Below are 18,745 nucleotides of genomic sequence, written 5' to 3' on the forward strand. Positions count from 1 at the left end.
ATGAGGGATCCAAGTCCCAAAGATGACTTAAGCATTTTACATTCAAATAATACATTGGATTTAAAGGAAAAAAAAACTAAACATAGAACCGATGTTGGAAGAGCAACTAAATCTATGTTTCCTCCTAACAAACAACCTAACCACCAGTCTAGGGTTTCATGCTTATCGTATGCCTCTTACTAGAAACAATTCAAAGAAATACGACAAATGGTATTAGTAGCATACACTGGACGAGTACTTGTAAATAGAGCGTCAGAATCACGTAACAGACGCTGCAGAGGAGCAATAGCTCAAGGTTAAATACAGCTGGCCTAGCAGAGGCCTCAAGATTTAATAAAAGTCATCTGTTTGTCTCAAGGCACAATGTATACATCTACACCACTTCAGAGGTCTGTTTAACTTGTTCTTCAAAACTTCCAGAGGTAGCAATTTTATGCACCTTTCAGAGTTTAAATACCCTTTTCATTAGAAAGTTTTTCCTAATATTTGGCTCAAATCTCCACTGCTACTATTTAAATCCCTTACTTCTCAGCCAGCTGATGAGGGCAGGACAAGCAAACGTTTTAGCAGCAATTGTCATGTATTTCAAACATCTTCTCTTCTCTAAGCAGCCTAGATCTTTTGCTTTTTGTAATGAGATGTATTTTTAATCTTCTGCCATCTTTACACATTTTCCTTAAATCAGCACTGGACACAGTAGTTAGCTGTAACCTTTTGGCACTGGGTGGATTAAAAGGATACTATTATTTATACATCTCAGTACAGAATTTTTCTTTTTTTACCTCTTCATGTTTTTGCTTATTCATGTTCAGCCTGTGACCGACTGTAATGCCTGGTTCCTTTTGTGTATAACTATGGCCTGGTGAATTGTTCCCCGTTTTGTATTTGTCTAGCAGTTTATTCCCAATGTAGCACCAGGCATTTGACCTAAATAAACTGCATTCTCTTTTTCCTGATTACTTCTTCAATTTGTTAGTATCTTTTTGAATCCTCGTCTAGTCCCCCTTGTGCTCGCTGGCTCCCTCAGGGACAATTTGATAATTACACATTCATCTTCTTAATCAGCAATGTCAATATTAAATGACTCCCGATTTCAGGCCCCCCTTTCAGGACTCTACTTGGTGTATCTCTTCATGTTAGGAGATTATTCTTCTCATTGAAATGGGACTCTAATTCAGTAAACCTTGTAGTTTCGTCTAGATGATACTATCCCAAATTGCTTAAGAAAATGGCATTGCTAACAAAAGAGGGAAGTGGTACTCTGCAGAGGCAGTGTGACTGAAATGCCGTGTCTGACGTATTTGTTGAATCAGCATTCTAAAAGACAAGCTATAAGACAAGATAGCATCAGTGGGTTTTTGTATACCACAGTTCAGACTATCAGGATGAACTGGTATTGAAACATCTGACAGCATGTAGAAAACTATTATTTAGGGGGATTTCAACTGGAAGGGACATATTAAAGGTTCCACGTAGTCACCACTAACTGCCCTGGAGCTGAAAAAGCAGATTCGGGAAGGGGCCGGGGGTGGTTCATGTGTGTAGTGTGCAGGAAAATTGCTACAAACCACCATGGGTGTTGTTTAACAGACTTAATTTGACAGGATGAATTGACCACTAAGCTAAAAAAAACAGTGGTCACCAAGATATGAACAGCTACAATCTCACTACACTACTCATATGCAGATAAAATGGAGTGTATATGGCACACCAAGAAGTCTACCAAACACACATTTTTGAGATTGCAGTCAAGCACTCCAGTTAGGATGTGTCAGAAGTAAGCTTTCCTGACTCCTTAATTAATTCCCTTTTTTGCGTGCAAAATTATAGTCTTTAATGACAGAGTGATCTTTTCCAGAAGAACCCAGCTGCCCAAGATAAATGGCACACAGTTTGTTTTACATCTATATTGTTCATTACTTGACACTAGCAATTATTTATTGTTCGCTATTCAAATGCTGCTCAGCCAAGAGAATTCTGTACTTCTCTATTTACTTTTCCCCTAAGTTCATATGCTGCTATTCAAAGGTACTCCTTAATCCCTGAAAAAACTTAATATTTATAAGGAGATTTTATTTTCACTTTGTAAATATACTACAGAAGCAGAGAAATCTGAATCCACTGATTCTGGATATTTGACAGCACACATTCCAGGTATATGACATGAGATATTTAAAATTTGAGTTTTCAGAGTGGTCACTAAATATTTTCTGTTTATTGGACTATATTCATTCAACATTATCACAGAAAGAAAATCCACAAACTGGTTCTGTGGGGTATATACTGGACAGATATTAAATATAAACAAATATTCAAAGGCAATTAGTCTCATTATTTGTATGAATCCTTATGGAAACAAGAACCAAAAGTAGTTAAGAGTCTTCTGGGTTGTATTTAGAATAATAGAAGGAAACTTTTCCAGGGTTGGATTGATGCCCCTGGAGAACAACCTATTGTATCTGCAGGTGATTCTGGAGAATTGCTAATGTCTCCTTCATTGAAGCAGCTGTGGACACCAAACAAGTCAGAACTAAGTAGATGAATTGAGGCTCCAGGAAAGCAATCCTGGATTCTCGTGTACCTTGCTCTTGACTGTAGAGTAGACATTTGTATGTCTATTTCTGTTGATTAAACTCAGAGAAGAATATCTGGGGCTTTTACTGCAGAAATTCAGTGAGGCCTTTTCCAAGAAGACCAATGGTGTTACGCTTGACAAGCCACGCTCTCTTGCTTGGTGCCCAGATCAGCCTTCAACACCAACAAACGTCATATCATATTACCTGGGTAAATGAGTTGAAACTCTTAAATTCTTCCCCAAAAGACACAGCAGATGACCACCCACTTTCTTCAAGTTTTCTCAATATGCAGTACCACAGACTTTTGTTCCTATCTACAAGAAGCATGATTTATACACATTTCAACGGCATTTGTTTGCAATTTAGCTTTAATTTTCCTTTTTAACCTATTCCAGCACAGAATTCTCTTGGGTTTTTCCTAATGCCTGACAGAAACAGGAATATGACTGAAAACAAGGTGCCTTTTAGGTTCCCGTCAGGTTTGTCAGAAATGATCTGCCAAAGCGAGAGGTGGTATGTATCTGTTCTTGCAGCCTCCTGTATCACAGCAATCTACAATCTCAGGTTTGTTGCTGCCCTCCCTGCTCCTTGATAAGCACACAACAGTTGCCAGGATCCTCTTTCAGCTCTCACTAGCCAAAAGATTTTGGCCATCTACTTCAACTACATGTTTGACAATGAGAAGAGTCCTTTAATTGCACCCGTGGAAAAATTGCTTCATTCGGAAAGATGCCAGCTTCAAACATCACTTGGACATTTGAGCTAGACTGACAGACTGCTCTTTATTTGCCAGTAAGGTGGGGGAACAAAATGCTGTTACATGTGCTTTGTATCCTCTGCTGCATACTGAGTCATTCCTGGGTGGTATTCATGATCTATAAAGCAGTAAGCAGTTCGGTCACAGCTATCTCTGGCACCATCTGTTTGACCACTTGCAAAACTAACAGGCTGCACAGAAGCTGAAAAAAGAGACATGACTAGCCTGAGTTTGGGAAAAACTATATCTAGCTTCAAAATTAAACCAGCTATTCAAAATTTCATCACAGGGTGTCAGGCATACTGCAGTTACCCTCTGAACCCCCACAGGCTGGTTTTCCCTCGCCTCTGGCAGACATGGCTGTCTACTTTTTCCATAGCCAAAATGTTTGCAGATAGTCTCATTAACGCAGAATTTTCCAGCAAAGAACAGAAAATGAAGCTCCTGAGTCTACTCAGCTGATTTTCTACGCTGGCAAATGACGAACAGCGTTTTTTGGCCAAGGAATCGTACTTTTGATATACGATCCTATTTAACTTTTTTATTTTTCTGCATTGAATTATTTGTGATAACTGTGCATTTTCATTCAAAATGTTAATAAAACTATAAACCAGGGTAGATGAAGAAATGACTTTTGAGGTATAGAATGCTAAAACTGATGATTCCCAATTATTATGTTTGGATAATAAGCTGCTAATACATTTAATATATGCTATACCCATAATTACAGTTAATTTCATAAAAGCATTTACAAGACATGATGTGGTCTTTTTTTCCTAGAAATCATGATGATTTGTACTATATTTTTTTAAAAAAGGTTTAATTAATGAGTTGTATATCTGTCTCAAACCTGATAGCACCTAACAGCTACAACGACAAAGGAAAAGCCCATTTACTATTTTAAGTACTGGACTTAATTAACTTCTTTCCATTATTAGGAATTTCCCCAAAAGTCTAAGATTTATTAAAAGTTAATGTGAATGTTTCAGAAAGCTTCCTGAAAGAAAGCTAACCAAAAAAGAATTCTTTTGGACAAATTAATAATTTCTACAATTATGCCACAAGTATTGAATATAAAAGCCTTGTATAAAAACAACGCCAATGAAAGAACAACAGAAAAAAAATTTTAATGGTTAGAATATAATTTGCAATTAAAAGAAGACAGATTACTTTCACTTATGTTGTTATACTGTTCATTATTTCAATTTCTCATACATTTTTGTACGTTCTTTTCATTTCCAAAGTTAGTAAGAACAAAACTTAAGACCAAGCTTCAGATGTGTTGACAGACTATTGCTTGCATGAGAGAGAATCCAGGCCTTCTCCTGCATTTCTCCCTAGGATGCCTTGGTTATAACAAAACTTTTTCCTGTAGGTTAATTGGGAACCTTTGGTTGCCTGAATCAGTTCTGAAATAGTCATTATGCAACTGCAAGGAATTATAAAATGGGCGGCTGTCTCCTACGTTCTTATTGACCAAACAGTACTTCAATGGATGGTAAAACCATTGGTGTTAAATAGCATCTGTCGTGAAACTGAAAAACATTATAAAGAAACTAAAATTTGAATGGTTGAAAATAAAAATCTTTATAAAGATAGCTCCTCCAGATTAGTGCAGAAGATGCATGTTGCATCTCCCCATGATCCCAAATCACATCCTTGATGCGCAGAGGGAACGTGTTAAACTTCCTCCTCGCTCAGATGCTCTAGCAGGGTACATACAACTGCCTTAGGCATAATGCGTAAGGGCTCCTTCAGACTTCTGAGGAATAAAAACCTCTTGTAAAATCCCATTACAATATTTTTTCATGATTCTTTCACGTGGCTGTAAACACTGTTACTACGGAAAAAAAAGGATGGGAGGAGGAGAGGAAGCAATCAATATTTATCATTAGTGTTGAGCAAAAATTTCTAAATTATATTATCATAAGATGACATCTGGAAAGTTTTAGTGGCTAGAAATGCTTCAGGGAACATGAGTTAATACCATCAGTTATAGTTGTGAAGGCAAGAGCAATCCCGAAGATTGCTTCAGTAAATTAGAATGAGTAACAGATCCCCCTCAAGTGCATTGCTGTTCATTAATGATAATGCCCATACAGCAGACAATTTCTGTTTAAAGGATGAGCCTTTGTAACTTGGTCAGCAGAATTATGTTTAAAGTGATCTCCTGAAGACAAAGGGAGTTCTTTCTCATGCATTGTCTGAAAAGCATTTGCCAGCTTTCTCACTACTACTCTCACGAGACCATCCAAAAGCAATCATCTCCGGTTTTATCTCAGTCTCAGCCTAGGAACAAAAACATGAATTGCATTCTATAAACTGTAGAAACAATATGACATGTCTTCTATGAATCACCATTTCTGCAGAAAACTCTCCCAAGCAAGCACCTCTTCCAGGTGCAAACGACCCTTGACAAATCCCTGAGGCTGCATTTGTGGTCTCTGCTGCTGAGACCGTTCCCTGCAGGAGCAGCTCAGGCTGAGAGAAGGCAGCAGGCTTGGCCAGTCGCACTGTGGAGTGTGTTGCCTCCAAGGGACGGGGTCAGCAGTTTGTGTTCTCTGCACGCTGCGGGACTGACTCCTGAAGCACCTTTCAGCAAGCAGTTGCAGAATGTCAAAAGTCAGTCTTCAGAGAGCACAAACACCAAGTTGAAAGAGCTTAACAGCAAAAAAACTCTCTAAGTTCCTCTTCAGACACAGTTTTCAGAAACAGCTGTATTAAGAAGTGGGTGCTTAGCTGACCAGTACAGTTTTATGGATCAGTAGTTTCTATAAGTATGGGGATTTTTTTCTAGAAAAATTCTTGGAAATATCTGGGAATATCTCAGAGCACGCAGGGTTCAAAACATAGTATTTTAACCAGGTAACAAAACTTTCTGCAAAACAGGTAATAAAATTTGCTGCATCTTCCAAACAGTTTCTTTTCAAAATAAAAGTACATATTTAAAACATCCTGAAACAAATGCAGCTGATACACAAGTTTGAAACTGCATATGTAATTATAATGAAAATTAAATTGTTTCCAACTTACCTTGGAATTGCGTAAATTTGATGGTTCCCATCCTCTCTCCATTTCTGAAAACAACTTGACCCTAAATAAAATAAATAAATACCTTAAAAGTTTTATAAATCTCTCATAACATAGTTTCATTAGCACTGCAATTATTTTCCATTCACTATTAAAATTACCCAAGCAAAGTTTAAACTTTGAAGATAGCAGATTCATCCAAAGTTAAAATAAAACTCCGTAACACCTCCTTAAATCTTTCTTCCACAGATTTCAAATGGCCTTAGAAAGTTGACCAGTGTTATCACCCACTTTTCATAGATGGAAATGGAGGTACGATAAAGTCAGTAATTTACTGAATCTCAGATGATGAGAGATATGCAAACAACTGATTTTCACTGTGTGACTGTTTTTATCAGGGATATGTAAGAGCTATCAAAGATCACACAAGAAAATGGTTCTCCATTTCATTCATCATAGGGTTCTCCAAATGGCTCTGTAATCTACTTATATCAATGATTATGGATACCTGTAGCTTTTGTGGCTTGGTTTTGTACTACATCAACACACATGTCCTAGTATTCTTTTTAAATGTAATGCCTTTAAGTCAGTACTACCCTTTATTGTGCTACGCGGTTACTCTTCAAAATAATGGTCACGTAACGCTGAAAACTCCTCACATATCCCTAGCATCCCCTCCCATCTTTCATCCCATCTTTCTGACTTAAATTTTAAAAAGTTCTTGTTAAATTTCTTCCTTACTTCAGCTATTTCATGATTGAGTATGAAAGAAGAGGGTTTCATTCATTTATGCTAAGAAGTATTTTTAATATTTTGAACCTGCAGTGGAGTGCTGAGTGTTGTCAATATGGATTGCTGTTTTACTGCATCCCCAGTTTGGTTTATTATTATTGTCTCCATTAATCTTTGTTTTAGCAGACATCAGGGTACGAGAAAACAAATGGTAAGCACATAAGACTACCATACATTTTTCTGTGCAAGCCAGCCCCTTTTTGGATAACCCTTTCTGGTCGCTAAGGGGATGCACTAAAGGCAACCATCTGAATTACTGAAATCAGCTCCCTGCAAGGAACCGTACAACAGATGCTTAGTACAGAACACTCACCCCACATTTCCTGCAAGCCACAAAACACCGTTTCCCTTTGATATAGAAGAAGACGCCCTTCAACAAATGTAAGCTACCTTGTGCTGAGCCTTAAAAGCCAAAAGCCCCAGTCTGTGACAAAAAGAGGGCAAGAGAAATGAACACTGGAGAGATTCTGGCGACAGCTGCAGAAGGGCACAGGAGCTGCTCCTACTGAAATCCGGTTGAGCTAAGTCTCGTGCAGTGGCAGGGGACAACGTAAAACATTAACAGGCAGATTTATGTGTGCGCCTTAGCAGCCTTCATCCAGATCTCCTTTGGTTTGGAGAAGTAGTTTTTAATATCCCTTCGTTTGTTTGAACATAATCATAAGGCATTTGGCTACTTGGTTTAAGTGACTACTTGGTTTAAGTTAAAAATAGTAGAAAATATTAAGAAAAGAGATGTAAAGATGCTATGCGAGTACCACTTGTTGCAGATATGTATCTATGATCAATCCAGTCTTAAATTCTTGGTTCTGCGACCTGTGTTGGAGATTTCTATAGTTAAATTTTTCACGGTGTGGAAAAAATACTTTTTTATTTGATTTTAAATTTACTGCCTTTTACTTTAACTCTGTCTCCCCTTATTCTTTCATTACAAGATAACAGGACTCTAAGTTGTCTATAGAGTGTTATTTATAGATAAACACACAGCAAGAATCACTGCTATCATCTATGATGACAGTCATCTACAATTGTCATCTATTGTTGATAGTATAATGTACCAGTTCACGAAATTTTCTAGATTCCAAGTGCAACTGGTTTGCAATATTATTATTGCTTCTTGTAAAATCACCCACATTTTCATCATCCAGTAGGAGAGATATATACCATATGCATCTGCTGACTAGAGATAAATACATACATCCTCATTGACATGTTCTGAAACTATCAACAAAACAAAAATCAGGTCTGAATGTTCTGAATAAATGTAAAAATTTGGATTTAAAAAAAAATATGAACAGAGTTCTAGATTTAGAAGTATTTGTTTTTATCAACTTCCCTTTGCTTGTGATTTGTGGTTTATACTGATCAAAGTAGTAGATTAAAGATATGGATAATGGTGATGAAAGGGTTATGGAACAACTCATGTGAAAGTGTCCTTGTTATCTTTAAAAATATTCAATCACTGTTTTACTTTCACAGAATCATAGAATCACAGAATAGTTTGGGTTGGAAGGGACCTTTAAAGGTCATCTAGCCTGCAAAAAGCAGGGACATCTTCAACCAGACCAGGTTGCTCAGAGCCCCATCCAACCTGACCTTGAATGTTCCCAGGGATGGGGCATCTACCACCTCTCTGGGCAACCTGTGCCAGTGCCTCACCACCCTCATTGTAAAAAATTTCTTCCTTATATCTAGTCTAAATCTACCCTCTTTTAGTTTAAAACCATTCCCCCTTGTCCTGTCACAACAGGCCCTGCTAAAAAGTCTGTCCCCATCTTTCTCATAAGCTCACTTTAAGTACTGAAAGGCTGTGATAAGGTCTCCCCAGAACCTTCTCTTCTCCAGGCTGAACAACCCCAACTCTCTCAGCCTTTCTTCATAGAAGAGGTGTCCCATCCCCCTGATTATTTTTGGGGCCCTCCTCTGGACCCACTCCAACAGGTCCATGTCTTTCCTGTGCTGAGGGTTCCAGAGCAGAGTAGAGGGACAGAATCACCTCCCTCAAACTGCTGGCCATGCTTCTTTTGATGCAGCCCAGGATATGGTTGGCCTTCTGGGCTGTGAGTGCACATTGTTGGCTCATGTCCAATTTTTCATCCACCAGTACCCCTGAGTCCTTCTCAGCAGGGCTGCTCTCAATCCCTTCATCCCCCAGCCTGTATTGATACCGGGGGTTACCCCGACCCAGGTGCAGGACCCTGCACTTGGCCTTGTTGAACCTCATGAGGTTCACATGGGCCCACTTCTCGAGCTTGTCCAGGTCCCTCTGGATGGCATCCCATCCCTCAGGCGTGTCAGCTGCACTGCTCAGCTTGGTGTCATCTGCAAACTTGCTGAGGGTGCACTCGATCCCACTGTCTATGTCATTGATGAAGATATTAAACAGTACTGGTCCCAATACAGATCCCTGTGGGACACCACTTGACCCTGAATCATCTCCATCTGGACATTAAGCCTTGACCACTACCTTCTGGATGTGACCATCCAACCAATTCCTCATCCACCGAACAGTCCACCCGTCAAATCCATATCATAGAATCATAGAACCATAGAATCATTAAGGTTGGAAAAGACCTCTAAGATCATCGAGTCCAACCGTCAACCCAACACACCATGCCCACTAAACCATGTCCCTAAACGCCTCATCTACACGTCTTTTAAATACTTCCAGGGATGGTGACTCCACCACTTCCCTGGGCAGCCTGTTCCAAGGCCTGACCACTCTTTCGGTAAAGAAATTTCTCCTAATGTCCAATCTAAACCTCCCTTGGCGCAACTTGGCCCTCGCAACCCGAGGCCATTTCCTCTCGTCCTATCGCTAGTTACTTGGCAGAAGAGACCAACACCCACCTCGCTACAACCTCCTTCCAGGTAGTTGTAGAGCGCGATGAGGTCTCCCCTCAGCCTCCTCTTCTCCAGACTAAACAACCCCAGTTCCCTCAGCCGCTCCTTGTAAGACTTGTGCTCCAGGCCCTTCACCAGCTTCGTTGCCCTTCTCTGGACACGCTCCAGCACCTCAATGTCCTTCTTGTAGTGAGGGGCCCAAAACTGAACACAGGATTCGAGGTGCGGCCTCACCAGTGCCGAGTACAGGGGCACGATCACCTCCCTGCTCCTGCTGGCCACACTATTTCTGATACAGGCCAGGATGCTGTTGGCCTTCTTGGCCACCTGGGCACACTGCCGGCTCATGTTCAGCCGGCTGTCAGCCAGCACCCCCAGGTCCTTTTCCTCCGGGCAGCTTTCCAGCCACTCTTCCCCAAGCCTGTAGCGTTGCCTGGGGTTGTTGTGGCCCAAGTGCAGGACCTGGCACTTGGCCTTGTTGAACCTCATACAATTGGCCTCGGCCCATCGATCCAGCCTGTCCAGGTCCCTCTGCAGAGCCTTCCTGCCCTCCAGCAGATCAACACTCCCGCCCAACTTGGTGTCATCTGCAAACTTACTGATGGAGCACTCGATCCCCTCATCCAGATCATTGATAAAGATATTGAACAGGACCGGCCCCAAACCTGAGCCCTGGGGAACACCGCTCGTGACTGGCCGCCAGCTGGATTTAACTCCCTTCACCACAACTCTCTGGGCTCGGCCGTCCAGTCAGTTTTTTACCCAGTGAAGAGTGCACCTGTTTAAGCCGTGAGCCGCCAGTTTCTCTAGGAGAATGCTGTGGGAGACAGTGTCAAAGGCTTTACCGAAGTCCAGGTAGACCACATCCACAGCCTTTCCCTCATCCACGAGGCAGGTCACCTGCTCATAGAAGGAGATCAGGTTGGTCAAGCAGGACCTGCCTTCCATGAACCCGTGCTGGCTGGGCCTGATCCCCTGGTTGTCCTGGACATGGCTCGTGAGCGCCCTCAAAACGAACCGGTCCATGATCTTCCCCGGCACCGAGGTCAGGCTGACCGACCTGTAGTTCCCCGGATCCTCCTTCCGGCCCTTCTTGTAGATGAGTGTCACATTGGCGAGCCTCCAGTCATCCGGGACCTCCCCAGTTAACCAGGACTGCTGGTAAATGATGGAGAGTGGCTCGGCAAGCTCCTCCACCAGCTCCCTCAGTACCCTCGGGTGGATCCCATCCGGCCTCATAGACTTGTGAACATCCAGGTGGCGTAGCAGGTCATTAACGTCTTCCTCTTGGATTATGGGGGGTTTATCCCTCTCGCCGTCCCTGTCTTCCAGCTCAGGGGCTGAGTACCCTGAGAATAACTGCTCTGACTATTAAAGACTGAGGCAAAGAAAGCGTTGAGTACCTCAGCCTTATCCTCGTCCTTGGTGGCAACGTTCCCCCCCACACCCAATAGAGGATGGAGATTCTCCTTGGCTCTCCTTTTGTCATTAATATACTTGTAAAAGCATTTTTTGTTGTCTCTCACAACAGTGGCCAGGTTGAGTTCTAGCTGGGCTTTTGCCTTTCTAATTTCCACTCTGCACGACCTAACGAGATCTCTGTACTCTTCTTGAGTTGCCTGCCCCTTCTTCCAAAGGTGGTAAACTCTCCTTTTTTTCCTGAGTCCCAGCCAGAGCTCCCCATTCAGCCAGGCCGGTCGTCTTCCCCGCCCATTCTTCTAGCGGCACATGGGGACAGCCCGCTCCTGCGCCTTTAAGACTTCCTTCTTGAAGAACGTCCAGCCTTCCTGGACCCCTTTGCCCTTCAGGACTGTCTCCCAAGGGACCCTGTCGACCAGTGTCCTGAGCAGGCCAAAGTCCGCCCTCCGGAAACCCATGGTAGCGGTTTTGCTGGCCCCCCTCTTTACTTCACTAAGTATTGAGTATTCTATCATCTCATGGTCGCTAAGCCCAAGCCGGCCTCCGACCACCACATCTCCCACCAGCCCTTCTCTGCTTGTGAACAGCAGGTCAAGCGAGGCACCTCCCCTAGTGGGCTCGCTTACCAGCTGTGTCAGGTAAGTTCTCCAATTTAGAGAGAAGGATGTTGTGGGGGACCGTTTCAAAGGCCTTACAAAGGTCCGTAGCTCTTCCCATATCCACTGATGTAGTCACTCCATCATAGAAGGCCACTAGGTTGGTTAGGCAAGATATGTTCTTGGTGAAGCCATGCTGGCTGTCTCGAATCACCTCCCTGTCCTCCATGTGTCTTAGCATAGCTTCTAGGAGGATCTGCTCCATGACCTTTCCAGGCACAGATGTGAGGCTGAGAGGTCAGTAGTCCCCAGGATCCTCCTTTCTCCCCTTTTTAAAAATGGGTGCAATGCGTCCCTTTCATTAAAGCTTACTCGAAAATGCTAAAAAGTCAAATAGGTTATTAAAAGGAATAACAATTTCTAAACAATATTTTATGAGTTCTGACATTTTTTTGGGTATTGGTCACAAACTACAGAGTCCGTATGTTACGCATAGAGGAAGGAATAACAGGAAAAAAAAATTTTGAGAAATTGAAATTTGCTATTTATTCCATGTGTAATCCAATGAATAAATCTGTTTTCAAAGGTAAAATCAATAAAAACCCATATCAGTAAGAAGCCCCAAAGCAGAAATCTCTAGTGCAATGACGATGACAGTTCATATTTATTACCCAGGCATCAAAACTGCAACCACAGCTGCAGTTACCGCTTGGTTCTTTGCTCCTCGGGAACATGCTGCTTCATAATAACATGTGACAAGTAGCTACAGCATCTTAAGTACCTTAAACCCCTCAAGACTCTAAAATTCCTGTGTGCTGGGTGAGGAAACACTCCTAGATTTTTACTGGGGGTTTAGGTGGCCTCAGCAGACACGAACATAGTGTTCCTGCTACAGTATTTGGTTCTGCCAATGTGGCAGAAAGAAGCACTCCTCATCCACACTGAGAAATTGCATAAATAGTGATACCTTCATTTCACTTTTACAAATATTAACTTAAAACAGGAATAGGAAGGAAACTAATGAGAGTCACCTATTGCTCTACAGTTTCACCGCTATTTTATGAGAAATAAAACAACTAAATTTGGGGTAAAAAAGTGAAATAAATATGTAATAAAATATTGTGGTATTTTATTTTATAAACTTATGGCAATGCTATTAAGAAATAAGCCAACCAGTGTAACAGAAACCTGTTTTGTAGAAATGATGTGCTGATTTATGGCATGAGAAATGCCAGAAGTATAATCTGGCAACATTCTATGGCTCACATCAAGTCATTTCTTTGCCACCAAGGTAACATACCATAAGATTTAGCTAGAGAGTTAACTTCTTTAGACTTGAGATTCATAAATTACTAGCAGTCTTTTTTCTTTATTTAAAGGAGCAGATGTTTGAATAATAGATATTCCTTATACACACATTAAGCGCTGACATTACAAAAGCAAATCTTAGTACTACTTTGTCCTTTATTTTTACCTCACCACATACTCCAGCACATGTGCCAGTACAGACTGCAGCTTACAGTGTGACCCCCCATAAAATCTAGATCTTATGAAATCCATGTGAATTTAACAACAGACAAAATCCTCTTCTACCTTCCGTAGTGTTTTGGTGACATTGCATAAGCATTTTTAGATACTTATTAGCAAAAGGATCAGTGACTGTACAAATAAGTAGTACTGTTTTAAAGAAAAATAATAGAAGTAATGTCAATACTGTCAGTACTTCAGAACATGATTCTCAGATTCAAACAATATTTCCTAGTCAAATAATAATTTTACTCTCTCCTTTAAATCAACTACACAAGTGGATTACTTTCACTTAGATAAAACCACATATTTTACTATACATTAAAATAGTTAATCAGCAAAGCTTTCCTCTTCATTACACACAGATCATCCCAATGGAGACCAACAGAAATGACACTGGTATCTTAGTGCCTGTTTTATTTTCTTCAATCTACCATCTACAGATTTTTTTTTCTTTCTTCACCAGTTGCAAAAGTGATGTTAGGGTAAATACCAATTCTGTAACTGATCTGCCCACCTTTGAGCTGTGGACAGGCACCTTCACATCAGCAATTATCCTTGAAAAGATGATGGGAAGGAAATAGCATGTGCCTTGGAGTATGTGGCTTGGAGAGTGATGTGAACAGAGGGTGGAAGAGAAGCTGAAGGAGCACAGTCTGGCACAGGGTGGTACCCCCAGATGTTGCTGATGGTATGTACAGCTCATTTTTCCTATATGTGCAACCATCCCATAAGGGAAAACAATACTATCTGCATATTGCAAGCTAGGTGGGTTGAACAATAAAAATATAGAAGCTTATGTTGGGGGTTTTTTTTGTGGTTTTGTTTTTGTTTGGGGGTTTTTTTAGATACATCTCTGAGTCCAGCTGTTTTTCCTGTAATTGTTTGGCTTTTTTTTCCCCCAAAAGACAGTAGTTTAATGTCCTTTTCAAATGATGAAAACCAGAACTGGACCAAACATTTCAATGGTGTCAGCCTTACAATTGCCACATACAAGGACATCATCTCCATGTTTCTTCTGTGTACCGTCTTCTTCTATGTGCTCTGTTTTACAAGCCTAACATTGATTTTTGTCCTACTCACATGTACTTTGTTATACAGCATAACTGCGTTTCACCTCATTACTAAAAAACAATCTCTACCCTCCCTGGATGTACAATCTTTACCTTTTTTCTTGAATTGATGTTCTCTTAAGCCATCAGTCCTTTATTTGTGATCAGAATAAGAAGTCCACAATAATCATCCATTTGCACTCACAAAATATTAGCCAGCATTAGCTTTATTTTAGACACATGGGACGTCCCCTGTTTTTATAGCAGTTAATCATTTGTCTAGACTTAGAAACAGCTGTTTATTGTACTTTATTTTTTTCCTGGTGGATAAAAAGTAGCTATCTTTGCTATATTATGAACATGTCATTAAGCTTTTTTCGAGCTATGGAGCACTAGTATTTATCAGAAGTTTCTTTGCATTATCACTGACAATATTATTATTCAGCTCTGGACATAGGCCCATGCCAAAGTTAGGATTCTTTCATTCCTCATACACTGAAATCACAGCTAACACATTTTTTCATGCTTTCTTCATCAGTCAATATAACCAGAGTTCAGAAGATTCTTAACTGCTCTCTCAGTGAGGTCCACTTTGACCATCATTTCATTTACTGTGTATTTTTTTTTGCAAAGTGTCTCAAATATAGTAAACAGAGAAATAAATAACTAGTATTTATTTCCATGATTTTCAGTACTATACCTACAAAAAAGGTCTGCTTTAGACCATGCTTGCTTCCTTCTCCAACAGTCTTCCCCCACATGGCACTAAAAAATTTTTTATGTATTCAGATTTATATTATATACTCAGCTTATACTTGGTATATTATTGCTGATTTAAATCATCATAACTATATATTCAAGCTAAATTTATAACACAAATACCCCTTCATCAGAGGAGACATCATGAGTACGTTGACACACACATTGCAGCTGGATGCAAGACAGTTAAATGGCACAGGACTCGTCCTCCAAGCTTTTTCCGATGGGCCAATACATTTCAGGGTTCTGCCTCAGTTCCACTTCACTGTCCAGGAATCTGGGCCACTCTCCCCTATAGGCAAGTCATCTCCCCATATAACAGTGTTTATGCCCAGTGGCTTTCCCTGAAATGCCTGAGCCTACACAGTCAAACCTGTTCCAAAATTGACTGTCTGTATTTTTTCCAAAAATAAATTAACTCTGTCACTTTTGGGGTTCTTGAGTTAGATATTTAATATAAAGTAAACCGTTTACATAAATGCATGCAGAAATACCTGAAGAGCAGTGCGATAACTAAGGCAATTGAAGTTATATTTTTAATTTAAAACACAGTGCGTTAGTGTCAAAGAATAATGAGTATATAATTAAAACTATCCCTTTAAGTTCTGTGACATCTGCTGAAAGCAAGATGTACTTCTAATTCTGTAGTGTCCTTATTAGACTAAGTCCAATAAAAGTAGGAGCCAAGGAGGGTGAAGCATCACAGGACAGCAAACCTAAGAGCTTGCTAACACCCAAAGGGCAGGTATTGCCCTCCCATGTTGCTCCTAGCTGCACAGTCCTACACCTACCTGGTGGTAGCTCGGCACTCGTCAGGCCCCTATGTGAGCTGTAGTGCCCTATTAAACCAGCAAAATGTATTCAGTGCGGTTTTTTTTTGTTTTATTTTGTACTGTTTTGGCAAGTGGGGGAGATGATGTTTCTGAATTGCTTTCCGGTGCCAGAACCAGAGCCAGCACAAAGGAGCCCTAGAAGGACGCAGGTGCTAGCAGAAAGAGCTAGGAGGGAGAGTGCGAGACACCCTCTGCTAGTCCCAGCTCCTTTCAGAAGCCTTTCTGTGTTATCATGCAATCCACACAGCCTGCTACTCACGTGTTACACACACTCGATTTACTCATAAAGGACTCCTTAGCTACAGACATGCCTTCCCTGACACACACAAAAGAGCAAGCTGGCATTCTGTGGGTCTTGGCTCCGCAACTTCTAGGTGGTGAAGAGCTACACACTGTCATTCGTAACTTCTTCCACCCTCTAAACCTCACGTCTAAGACAGCAGTGTTTAGACAGAAAGGGAGTATCACTTAGTCTATCAAATGATATAGTTGAGAGTAACCCAACAAGCTTTTAGCTCTGCAAGTCTAACCTAGCTTCTGAAACAAAACAGCAAACTTACAGCTGAGGGCAGCTTGAGCACAACTCGTCTGGTTTCAAGCTAGATACAACACTCAATGAGCTGGAGACAAAGAGCTGAGCACAGAAGATGTGAGCACAGTGCAAGAGAGGATGCTAGGGAGACAGCAATAAAGTTGTCACCCCCTGTGGGATAAAGAGGTAGTTGTCACTTTTGGAACAGTGAGAGGAGAGCAGAAGGCAGAGGGTGACGAAAATAAAATCAACAATGCTCCTGAATCCATGAATTTATATCCTTAGACCGCTGTGGATAAAACTTTTCTAGAACATTTGATCAAAGCAAGTCCAGTGACTGCTGCTTTTCAAGCCTTGAGACTATTTTCAGAAAAGGTGTTTCTGTCAAAATTTTAAAGATAGATTGAAGATTTAAATTTGAAATATTTTATGATCCAAAGGGATTTTTTTTTTTTTTTTCCCTGCCTGTTTTCTGTCTTACGATATTTTCTAAAAGATTTGAGTAACTGAACACTGGTGTCTGGAGAACAGCAGCAGCAGAGCAGCTCAAAGAGCAGGTATGAAGCACAGCTAAAAATCTGGTCTTGGCTAACATTTTCTAAATGAAGCAATACTACCATTCTCATCTAAACAGATCCTTGTGTTCTAGCTATGACAGAGCAGGCATAAAACAGCAGGAAAAAATTAACGTGATTGTTTCTAAACATTAAATATCTGTCTGCACCACAGGAATAATGCTTGAAAAATATACTCGCAAATTATTAAGTTTCCCAAACACGAAAACATAGGTTTTGGAGAAAGAAAGTGGGGAAGAAGGAAGATAAATTGATTGAACAGAATTTTCTGGTAATCATGACAGAGGTGGAAAAGAAGAATGAAGAAACCAGCGTTCAATCCCGTAATATTGGAACTAGAAGGCACTCATCGAAACTATTAGGACATCGGTCTAAAACAGAAAAATCGGTGATGTTTTTCATGTTCTTTCACACAGCAGGTAGTGAACTTCTGAAATTTGTGTTGAGTGAGGGTTGCTTTTTTATTTGTTTTGTTTAGAAACAGAGGACTGGGAGGTGAACCAATCTACTGACCACATGGGACACTTCATATATTCTTATGTAGCTGCTTCTGTGAATTCTTGGTAGACAGAAAGGTAAATGGAAAATCAGCTTTATCTCAGAGTTCAGGAAACATTCGTGAATTTTTAAATAGTTTACAGAAACTGCTTTAACAGGAGCAAAGTAAGGGATAAGCAGATGTACAGGTTCACATCAGAGGCCACTTAGAAATAAAGAACACAAGAGAGAAACACATAAAAGTCACTTTCTTTTTCTTTCTTTTTTTTTTTTTTTCAGGGCAAAAACTGTTCTAGGCAAAATTACCTAGCATTTTAATAAAAAAGATGGGCTTAGTGCCTCATACTTGCCAAGAAAAGATCTCTATTAATAACAGTTGATACAAGTAGTCTGTGGCATTGGCCAGTTGTGCTCTTTGCTTTGGCACACATCTCCCTTAAAGGTCTACAAAAAAAGTAATAGAGTTTCTAGAAATTAAAAAAAATAAGAATTCCCTGGTTCCTTTAGTGTGAAACATCTTGAATTACAAGCATTTCCCAAAAACAAGTTTCCTCAAAAAAATGGCTACACTGTGCATCTCCTAATATCATGATAGGAATGATAGAGTTGTATTTCACATTTGGGCTAGAAGGAATGGCAAATGAGAACCAGCCCTGTAAGTTTCAAATTTTGGGAAAAGGTGATCAGTATTACAACATCTTTATGTGCCTATCATTCACATACATCCTGAATCTAAGATTACGTGAAAATACAAAGTACTGTAAGCCTTACCATCATGATTTCATCATGCTCCCACTTAACTCCCTTCTAAATAAAGAGTTCCAGTCCATCCCGTCTCTTCTTCATATGAAAGAGGATTTTTTTTTGCCTATCTCCACTCTCTAAACCCCTTTTTCTATTTTCTTATTTATTTCCTGAGGAAGGCTATCCATAATTGAAACACAGATGCTCTTGC

The 18,745-nt window shown here is 40.5% G+C and overlaps 1 protein-coding gene across 1 annotated transcript in view; it reads right to left on the minus strand.

Annotated features, from left to right (window-relative positions):
- The window catches only part of GABBR2 (gamma-aminobutyric acid type B receptor subunit 2), a 487,639-nt gene that overhangs the window by 195,127 nt on the left and 273,767 nt on the right, over positions 1 to 18,745 (minus strand). Inside the window, exon 8 of the mRNA XM_075142314.1 lies at positions 6,367 to 6,427. Within this exon, the coding sequence (XP_074998415.1) occupies positions 6,367 to 6,427 (61 nt within the window). The remainder of the gene's footprint in view (positions 1 to 6,366; positions 6,428 to 18,745) is intronic.

The sequence above is a fragment of the Calonectris borealis genome, chromosome 2 (genome assembly GCF_964195595.1).
Source record: "Calonectris borealis chromosome 2, bCalBor7.hap1.2, whole genome shotgun sequence".
NCBI classification, from domain to species: domain Eukaryota; kingdom Metazoa; phylum Chordata; class Aves; order Procellariiformes; family Procellariidae; genus Calonectris; species Calonectris borealis.